Below are 11,047 nucleotides of genomic sequence, written 5' to 3' on the forward strand. Positions count from 1 at the left end.
CTGCAGTAGAAATGAAGGAAAACCAGACATTGAAAAGCCTTTTAGAATATGTAGAACCACATCTGTTTGCCCAGCTGTTCTTTTAGCTCTTCTTAAGAGTTTTCCTCTTAAAACTGGGGATTTGGAAGAAAGACATAAAGTTAAATTTCGCTTTTGTCCTGCTGTTTCACATCTCTGTTTTGCTCTCTTCTAATTTACAGTGGAAACATTCAAAGTGAAATCATTTAAATAAATGATGTCGACATTCATTTTCAGACATTACTATAATTACCCTCAACAAATTAGACCGATACTGAGACAACAGGCAGTCTGTACACTCAATTAAAATAGGTTGTAGTTTGTGTTGAAATACCACAAAACTGGAACTCATTCTCTCTTATTTTGCAATTGTATACTTACATTTACATGCTGCAGCTTTATTTTAAGTCTACTTTATTCCAATTCGGTCTTCACATTAGCTGACCCCGTCAGAATAAATTTTCCCTGTTATCAAAAGCTGTTTTTACCAGAGGGGTAAACAGCAACATGCTCACTGTACTCACAAACATGAGAGTATGAGAAATATGGTCTTTGTTAAAGAGCAACACAGCTTTCAAAAAGTATCCGATCATTAGAGAATACGCAAAGCTCTTTAAAGCATAATTTTACCCAAATCACACACACGCATTCCACCCAACTACAGTATCTGTTTTGGTACAAGTATCAATTTAGAAAGTATAATCTTTATTTTCTACAAATAGTGCTATCTCCAGTATTTCTTAACTAAAGAGAGGGCATTTTTTTGTTTGTTTGTTTGTTGTTTTTTTAACTAAAGATTACTTTGCATTACATGAATAATACATGAACTCTATTCTACTCCAGATCTGAATCCTCAAAAGCAAAAATCACGATCCAACGCCCTTTTTCTGTGTGCAGACTGCAGGCTTGTGTATTTATGTCCAACTGTCCAGCTTGTGATTTTTCTTTTTCATGACATCAAACATTTTTTGTCAGAAGTGGTTTTGTTGTTCATTTCATCGTTCTAGTATGTGTCTGATGAACTCATTCAAACAGAGTGAACTGACTGAAGAGAAATCATCAAGAAATTTGACTTAATTAATTTAGAGAGAAACATTAGCTTCCTCAAAGTGGTCACTACTCTTCCTAGGGTCCACAGCAATAATGTTGTTAATGTAGAGTGAGCATCTAGAGAGACTCTTAACATTATTTGTGTGAGCACTCATGTAGCTCAGAATGAAGAACAATAAACCTCCATGTTCATGTGTTCTGTTGCAGAAATTTATTTTTATTTCATGATTCTGATTGGACAGGACCAAAACCTAATATGTGAAATAACTCCAGAGCTGTTCTGCAGTTTGCAGTGTTGCTGTCCTGTTACAAAACATGTATATAACAATGTAGTGAACATAGCCCCATTTTCAGCTTTATGACATGTATTTTGTAATTAGTTCAACTGGTTTTGCAACATATGATATTAAATATATATAATTAAATAAATATATGAAATTCAATCTAATATATACATTGTTTTTCACATTGCTCACCCTCTTGACTTCTAGACTGAAAAACATGAGGCACTAGTCACCTATAAAAAGCCTCAAATTCAAGGTCAAGATTGTTGGTGAACGACCGAATCACCAGACAACATGTATGCCTCTATCCTTAAGCCATGGGTACAATTTAAATAAGCGGATAAGTGCAGGAATGAGTAGGATGAAGGGAGAGGGAGAGACGGGCTAATTGCTGTGGATTTTCAGCCCTCCAAGGTATTGTCTCCCAGACCCTGCTGTAACAGAGGTGAACTTCTCTCTCCTCTCGTCTCCTGGGTGAACGAGGGAGGTCCCAAGGCGGTCCTCCCTCCTCAGAAGTCAGTGTTAATGGGGGCAGAGGAGAGCAGAGGGAGAGACAGACCGGAGCTCAATCAAGCCTTCTTCAACTTTTTTTTTCACCCTCAGCCTTTTCCATTTTCTTCCTCTCTCTGTCTCTCTCTCTCTCTCTCTCCTAATTTTTCCACTTCATTTTCTGACTTCCTGCTGGAGATTCTCTCTGTTAGTGTGTTTCTGACTCTTTCTGTGGTTTGTGTTGGCTTGTGCTCAGAGTATGGACCATACTGAGCTGACACACTCTTCCAACAACACCAGCCCATGCAAGACCCACCTTATCCTCTGTCACCTGTTTGTCATTGTTCTGTATTACTTTATTTACAGTTTTCGTGTTGTCATAGTGGAAGTGGCACCATCAGTAAGAGGCCTTTTTATATCCTATAGAGATGCGAAATGGGATTGGTTATTTTGGGATTCATTACATCAGGAAATTAAAAAAAATCCCTTTCAATTCATCAATTTATTTTCTGCATTTTGTAACCGGTAGTTGGAGAACTTCCACGACTTAGTTGGGCAAGAAATTCTCAGAATTAATGATGGGCATGTATCAAGTTGATGCATGTAAATGTTTCGAACCTTTCAAACCCGTTTCTCTATTATAGTGGACTACATACACCTTTTCATTATTTAATTTTGCATGTGCAGATACATTCATGTGCCAAGGAGATATATTTTTGTTTGAATTAAGAACCAAAGCTTTCATTGTTAATTAAAATTCAAAATGTGTTTTATTTCTTCCACTATGACAGCTCTCGCCATTTATAGCAGCCATGTCACTCAGGCTCGGAGAGGGTGGTATCACAATAAAAAATAACATACTCTATAGAGCAATTTAGTAATGTCATTGATCTTTGACCTCATTGGGTGGGGAATGTAGAAAGACTTAAGTATAATGAAAGAGCCAGATTATAGTATTATTAAAAGCAATTCAGACAGAATATAATGAATGACTTTATTTGCCTTACAAGAGGATAAGATGATAATGACTGATCCCTGTGGAGAAATCTAGTCATAACAGCAGGCAATAGCAACAGGAGCCAATAAAGACAGAATATCTATATGACATCCCCTAAGTGACAAAATGTTACTTAGGGGAGATATTTAGTTGTAATGCACCCACTAATTTACCACAATGTCACATAGAAATACATGACACAGACAGCTTTTAATCGTAAAAAGATATGAAAATATAGTGGTGCGCATCCTCATGCTCATTCAAATATTGCTGTGCCGTAGTGGTCAAAAAGGCCGCCTTCCAAAAGGTCCAAAAGTAAGAGGACATCTTCAAAACCAGATTGACTTTCATAATAATGCAAAAAACCAGTCCTCGTACATAGCCTTTATCATCTTAATGTCATGTTGATCTTGTATAGACAGGGATGGTAATTGGTATTGTTTTGTATTTTTGAGAGCTTGACAGATGTTATGTATGTAACATTTAGCTATTTTAAAAACCAGTCGCTGTAAATACCATAAACTTTTAAATTGTAATTATGACATTTCCAAGTTTGGTGCTTAACAATATAGAAGAGCCTGAAAAACCTTAGCTACTAGACTACTATATATACACTTAAATGTTCTTCCTTTATTGCTACTTTTATATACTTTGTTCTATGTTATGGCCTATTTTATTGTTTTATTATGTTCTTATTTCTTTTATATATATACTGTATATATATATATATATATATATATATATATATATATATATATATATATATATATTATACATATTTGTGTGTGGAGGGAGGCTACAATGTATATAGTGCTGTATTGTCAATTTAGAGTATTTTTTAACCCTCATACAAATTATCTCTGAAATCATACAACCATAAAGGGCCAGTATGTAGGATTTAGTGGCATCTAAAGGGGTTTTAGATTGCAACTCTCTTGCTTCACCTTCCCCTTTCAAGCGCAAAAGGATAAACTAGACCTACTACTAAAAGGCCCCTCTAGAGCCAGTGTTTGGTCTGTCCCTTCTGGGCTATTGTAGAAACATGGAAGGTAATGAAAACACAACAAATGAACGATTCTTATTTTCAGGTGATTATGCACTAATGAAAACATGCCTGCGAGAATTATGTTCCATTTCTGCCAATAGATCCTCCTAAATGTTACACACTGGACCTTTAAGTGTTCATTTGCAAAAACAGATACCTCCGTTTGATTAATTTTCCTAAATCATGTTTTTTTTCTGCACTCCAGGGAGTATCAATCAGACTGGTGTTGGTTTATTCATATTAAGAATAGCTTTTATCCGGTATTGAAAAAGAACTCTTCATTGATGTGCTTGCATGTCATAAACAAGGGAATCTTCCCTATCTCTGCCATACATCTCACTTCATGAGATCTATCCAGTGGCAAGCTATGGGAGTGGACATGGCTGAGCAGTGCAGATGGTTTTCAGAAGAATATCCTGGATAAAGGAGAAACAGTTGTAGTGACTTCCAGTATGCACACTGCCATGTTGGTAAAACTTTATGGGATGTGCAGTTATTGTGAATGCTAACAATTGTTTTCTTCATCTGTAGCAATGGATACTCATCTTGGAAATGTGTAAACTCATATAATGTTTTACTCTTTCAGAAAGACCGAAGAAAGAAACCTTCAATGAGAGGTTGCAGTGAGTTACAGAAGTTAGTGAAACAGCGAATAACCCGGATGTGACTTCTGCTTTCTATTGGCTTCATATAGCCTGCAGTAAAACAGCAGAAAGATATTCTTCAGCACGCGCTCCACTGATCCTGACTTGAACATCGTAGCTGCCGAAATGTCCTTTGGTTGAAGTCCTTACCCACTTCTTCTTCTTCTTCTTCTTCTTCTTCTTCTTCTTCTTCTTCTTCTCTTTCTCTCTCTCTCTGTTTCTTCCAATGTCTCTCTTTCCTTCTGGAAGTTAAAGGGCCAGTGGAGCCTGATTAGGATGCAGAGGAGGAAGGCTCTGCTGCAAATTGAAAACATATTGATTCTCCTCATGCTTGGAGGGAGAGGGGGCGAGAGAGACAGAGGGAGAGAAGGAAAAAGATGGGGGGGGAGGGAGAGAAAAAAAGGTGGATAAAAACCGGCGATGAAACAGAGAGGGCAAGACAGTTGCCCAGTGCCAGTAGCAACTTGTGTGGATGTCTGGTCTCTGTCACTGTCACACACAAGCAAACACACACATATGCATTTTTTCACATCGTAAGATAACATCCCATGGGTTGAAGGCTCTATGGTCGCCATGGCAACGGGGTCAGGGCAGCAGTTGTGTGTATTTGCATGGGTGTGTGCGTCTTCTACAGGCGAGCGCATGCTGTCATGTCCAGCTGTGGTGGGGAGAGGCCGCGGGATGCCGATGAGAGAGGACAGCGCATAACACGTACAGATGTGCTGACTGCACAGTTTCCATGGGAACAAGATCCCCCCCCCCCCCCCACACACACACACACACTTCCACCATCCACCAACATATCCCTCCTCCTTCCATCGCTCCTCATTGCTCTTGCAAAAGCTTGACAAGCTCCGCTAATACGTCTCGCTGCGTCTTTATGTGTGTCCATGCATTCCTGGTAGAGCTCTCACATCAGCTACAGCTCAATCTATCTTGTCCTGAGTGCACGTGTCACAGCCTCTAAGTGCGTGTGTGTGTGTGTGTGTGTGTGTGTGTGTGTGTGTGTGTGTGTGTGTGTTGTTTTGCATATTAGTGCGTGACATGTTTGTCTCATTCTTTAATCAAGGATGAGGGCGAAGAGAGGAGAGTGTGAGGGAGGTGGTGGATATTATCAGACAGAGTGGCCTTCTGTGCGCACACACACACACACACACACACACACACACACACACACAAACATACACAGGTAAAGCATAATTTGTGTGCACACAGACAATCACAGTCATTGCTGGTACCAAAGCTAATCATAAAGCATATTCTTGTCTTGTCTGCTGTACAAAAGCTGCCATCATACGGCAATCCACCGCCACTGCATGTTTAATAACTCTAAAGTGTTGGTGGGAAATCTGTGTGCCATAGATTGTATGTGCACACTATTATTGGTATCTGTTTCACACTGCTGAGTTCTGCATGAGCATTTAAAGTCGTACAGTGAATGCCAAAATGATAAGCAGTGGTTTGGAAGGATTTTTAACCATTTCTCCATTAATTAGTTGATTAAAGTCACATCTAGCATTAAATAAATAAAAGAAAATAGCGTAATAAATGATGCTTACAGTATCTGTGTGTATTCAGTTATGTGGCACTGGAATCTAACCCCTACCTCTCCACACTGAGCCAGCAATGCAGGGATGCTCTAGGAGGGCCCTCCTTAGATCTACTACCGTATTGCAATGAATAACAATTCATTTTGAATGGATTGCCCTGCACTTTGCCGCCCTCTAGTTTCTTAGTGGAGAATAAGTAAAACATACCAAAACTATCAATGCCAGGCCAGTTCTGGGAACGTTTCCACCTTACAATCACCTCAGTAAAATACAGCTGAAACAGCAAAACGCATGTACTTTACAAAAGTGAACTGAAGAAGATAGTCATCAAGCGTTTGCATATGAATATGAGTATTACTGAAAGATCAAATATAAAACTGTGGTTTATTATTGTTGTTAGACTAAAACAATTGACACCCTTCATATATTATTAATTTATTTGTTTATCTACAGAACACTTAGGATAATGAAAAGAACATGAATAAGCTTTACAGTCAGGTTGTTTAAGAGGAACATTGGTCACCTTCGTTTGCTTTTAACAGCCAGGGCGGGGCTGATTTACGACAGTTTCACAAACATACAGCCGTCACGCTTTACGGTAAACCCCGGGCAGCTGTCAGAAGGTAACTAAACCACCCGGTTGTGTTGTTTTCCGCTCGGATCGGTTTCCACCAAAGTGTCTGACCTTTCAGCTCGTATCGCACTGTCGCCATTTCATAAACTCGCCTCTGCTTTTGCCCCCGACTAACAATAACTAACCCTACTGCTAACAGCTAGCTGGCTAAACACACCTCGTCTGCATGTCACCGATAAGTTGAGATTTAGAGTTTGTTCGTAAAAAAGAAAAGTTACATTTCCGTTATTATTATTCCGTTAAATGCCTGCCTGCTTCCTGCAGCTTGTTTATCTTGTGCAATAAGGTAAAGACTGACTTCATACACACATTGCCTCAGTACAGCTGTGTACAGTCAGTACAGCTGTGTACAGTCAGTCAGTACAGCTGTGTACAGTCAGTACAGCTGTGTACAGTCAGTCAGTACAGCTGTATACAGTCAGTACAGCTGTGTACTGTCAGTACAGCTGTATACAGTCAGTCAGTACAGCTGTGTACAGTCAGTACAGCTGTGTACAGTCAGTCAGTACAGCTGTGTACAGTCAGTCAGTACAGCTGTGTACAGTCAGTACAGCTGTATACAGTCAGTCAGTACAGCTGTGTACAGTCAGTACAGCTGTGTACAGTCAGTACAGCTGTGTACAGCCAGTACAGCTGTGTACAGTCAGTACAGCTGTGTACAGTCAGTACAGCTGTGTACAGCCAGTCAGTACAGCTGTGTACAGTCAGTACAGCTGTATACAGTCAGTCAGTACAGCTGTGTACAGTCAGTACAGCTGTGTACAGTCAGTACAGCTGTATACAGTCAGTCAGTACAGCTGTGTACAGTCAGTACAGCTGTGTACAGTCAGTCAGTACAGCTGTATACAGTCAGTCAGTACAGCTGTGTACAGTCAGTCAGTACAGCTGTGTACAGTCAGTACAGCTGTGTACAGTCAGTACAGCTGTATACAGTCAGTACAGCTGTGTACAGTCAGTACAGCTGTGTACAGTCAGTACAGCTGTGTACAGTCAGTACAGCTGTGTACAGTCAGTACAGCTGTGTATAGCAGGGTTCTCTTTGTATTCCTTCTGTGTTAACTTGGTATGGAGATACCCTGTTGAGCAAAGTTAAAGTAAAACAACCTCTGAGTGCACATTAACCAGTGGGCAGTAATGATGTGTGTGTGAATCTGTTGACTCTTAGGCAATGCGCATTGGACTGCCCAGTGCAGAGACACTGCAAGGTGGATCCTTGAAAGCTTTGGTTGTGGTGAGTGTGTGTTTGCTTGATGCTGCACATAGACATCTCTAACAGGACGCAGTCACCTGGTGATGATTTGTTGAGCTCCGTGCCTTGCTGTCGTGTATTGTGGTTGGGTTTCATCCTCTTCCTCCTCCTGTGTTTCTCCTCCCAGACGGTGCTCCTGAGTGCGTTTATGTTCCAGCTGCTGAGGACTGTTGGACTGAGGGCGTTTTCCATGGCATCTGAGACGTACACGTCTGGCACACACTCTGCGGCCTTCGTCACTTGTCCTAATGACACAGTGGCTAAAGACCTGGCGAGGTGATCCACACAGGAAAGCAGTTTTAGCTCCTGTACTTCATCACCCAGCAAGAGAAACATAGATTTTCATTTCTGTCATTCAGTTAACTTTGGCGCATATTAATTTGTGTCTGATTCATTCCTTTTGTTTCACAGAGGCATTGTGGAAAGGAAGCTAGCTGCGTGCGTCAACATTGTCCCAGCGATCCAATCTGTGTACGTTTTGAGAGGGCTTTGAGTTATCTGTGTTTTCAATATGTAAATGGTGTGTTTGCTAAAAGACAGGTCATGAATGAAGAGTTTTTCTTAGACAGCATTTGAATACAATTATTTTGTTCTGATGACTCCTTGGGATTTACTAGATGACAAATTTCTTATTTTGTCTGGTTCCCCCAGATATGAATGGCAGGGTAAGATTGAAGAGGACAACGAGGTTCTGCTGGTGAGTGTTGACCAATTTGTTACATGACATTTTACTTTAAATCAAAAAATTACAATCACTGTGTGCTACTATCACTTAATAAATACTATTATTTCTATAGCTGCATCTGTAATCATTACTGTTACTTCTGTACAGTACCGCTTATTAACTTACCTCATTACAAATTCTTCAGGATAGTTTGATGAAAGAACTTTCTATTCGTTTATTTCACATATAATTAAACAGTTTTAGAAATAATAGAATAACATAAAATAATCAAGTCTGAATGTTTAGTTTTCCACTGCCAGTAAACTGAAACAAAAAAACAGAGAAGAGCCAATAGTTATTGAGCGTCTTGGATTATGACAGAAATAGACAACACATGTAAACAAAACCGTGTAAAACAAGATTCAGTGGAGAATCTGGCATCTCCCGCTTTATTTAGTCACTGTTGGAATGAGTCAGCACTGAAGCTGTGAGCCAGGTTGTAGTTGCAAATATGTGGCTTCTACACATTGAGTGTCATAAACTTGGAAATGATTGAAACAGAAGTCCTGAATGTGCCTGCAGAGACAGACATGAACGGCGGTACTGCTCTGTGTGGGTTGTGACTTTCCACAGTGGTGAATTTCTGACTCAGCCTCAATCAGTGATGTCCAGGCGGGTTATTTACCTTTTGCAACATCAAATGTTTTGATGTAAGAAAATTATAGATGGATTATCCCTAATTTCAGATCCCCCTCATGGCTGTCGTCCGCTGTGTCACATCTTTAAAACCTATGCGCTGGGCGGAGGGCGGCACATTTTCGAGTCAGTCAGGCTACATGATAATTATGTTTTTCGAGAACTGAGAAAGGCAGGCGTGTTGAACTGTGCCCAATATCAGCTTGTGTTCTTTCATTGCCTGCATTACTTATAGAGGCGATTGAGCAGGGGGGGGGTTGTGAAAGACTTCCACTTCCATTATTGTATTGGGTGAGAGAGGGACTCAGAATAGTTTGTTTTTCAGTATTTAAGAAAAGAACTGCACATGATAAAATCCTCATGTCTGATGAGGTCGGTCGCGCTGACCCAGTGTCTCTCTCTTGTGTAGATGATTAAAACCAGAAGCTCCAAAGTGCCGGCTCTTGCTGAATATGTCCGGTAAGTTTATTTTTAAACTCCAAGAAAACCTCTCGCTCCAACCTAACTCTCTCACCGGAACGCTGTTTTGATCATTTGCTCCATTACCTGCCATGACTCATGCAGTCAAAGAGTACGGCTTTAATTACTGCCATTTTTATTTTACCGCCCTCAGTTGACTCATGAACGCTCATTGTCTTCTGCAGCTCTAACCATCCTTATGAAGTGGCCGAGGTCATCAGCCTGCCTATTGACCAGGGCAACCCGCCCTACCTCAAGTGGATAGGAGACGTTGTCCCTGAGTAAGGATGGACTGGTGGACGAGTGGATCAACTGATTGCTGGATGGATGTAAAAACTGATCTGAGAACATGTGAAATTACCCTTACTATTTCCCTCAAAGACACATCCACTGCTTAGACACACTCAAGACACTATACAAATCTGTAATGCTATGACCAGCTGCATAAAACCAAGACATACGAGACAAAGTGGCCATAAAGTTACACACTGGGTGTTATGAAATGATTAGAATTGTTCCTTTTTTGTTTGTTCCAGCCATCATTTAACACTTGTTTACCACTAGAGGGCAGCCTTGGTCTTTAATTTTCAAAGTTAAGCAGGTGCAGAATAAACTGTGCTACAGTTGTGTCTTGTTGGAAGCTGCCACTAACAGACATCAGTTATATTAGTGGTTGTTTTGTAAAAGAAGCATTTTTGCAATAAAGTGGAGCATTTTTTTTTTATTGGTTTTAAGTCTTTCTTTGGGAACAACATACAGTAAAGCTGAGGTCATAATGACAAACATGTCATGTATATATATTACATACTGTATACATGTACAAACTATGACGTATTTCAAGTGACATGATTGCGTACAACACCAAGTTTTATTATGGGACAAAAATATCTACATAGCAATATTATGTGTAAACATTTATTTAGGCCACTCTCACCACATTACACTTAGTTTTAGTACTGACAACACTGCGGATAATACAACATTTTAATGCACTTGTTGTGATCATAGACAATAAACTGACAAAAAGCAATTATGTGGCAAGTTGCCCTTTTAATATAACCCGCTGATCTGGGATTTGACTTAAATCTGTGAGCCATAAAGAAGACATGAGTTCACAATACACTACAAAACACACCCCTACAATTTCAACCACATAACAGAAAAACTTTATCAACAACACAGTGTGTAACTATACGTATAAAGCAGAGCATCTTCAAAGATCTTTACTAAAAATGACACACCTGACACACCAACGTTCAAGGATGACA

At 39.9% G+C, this 11,047-nt stretch overlaps 1 protein-coding gene across 3 annotated transcripts; it reads left to right on the forward strand.

Moving 5' to 3' along the window:
- The first annotated feature begins 6,400 nt into the window (after positions 1-6,400).
- Positions 6,401-10,503, forward strand: LOC127354494 (protein CutA homolog). Of its 3 annotated transcripts, none has more exons than XM_051384422.1 (7): positions 6,401-6,424; positions 7,877-7,942; positions 8,088-8,236; positions 8,372-8,431; positions 8,612-8,657; positions 9,730-9,779; positions 9,965-10,503. In XM_051384422.1, the coding sequence occupies exons 1-7, from the start codon at positions 6,419-6,421 to the stop codon at positions 10,062-10,064; spliced, it is 477 nt and encodes a 158-aa protein (XP_051240382.1). In that variant the 5' UTR covers positions 6,401-6,418; the 3' UTR covers positions 10,065-10,503. The 3 variants fall into 3 exon arrangements, with proteins under 3 accessions (XP_051240382.1, XP_051240383.1, XP_051240384.1); XM_051384424.1 differs by lacking the exon at positions 6,401-6,424 and adding an exon at positions 6,685-6,700; XM_051384423.1 differs by lacking the exons at positions 6,401-6,424; positions 7,877-7,942 and adding an exon at positions 6,627-6,700.
- Positions 10,504-11,047: the final 544 nt, after the last annotated feature.

This window comes from Dicentrarchus labrax, unplaced genomic scaffold (assembly GCF_905237075.1).
Source record: "Dicentrarchus labrax unplaced genomic scaffold, dlabrax2021, whole genome shotgun sequence".
In the NCBI taxonomy this organism is placed as follows: Eukaryota; Metazoa; Chordata; class Actinopteri; family Moronidae; genus Dicentrarchus; species Dicentrarchus labrax.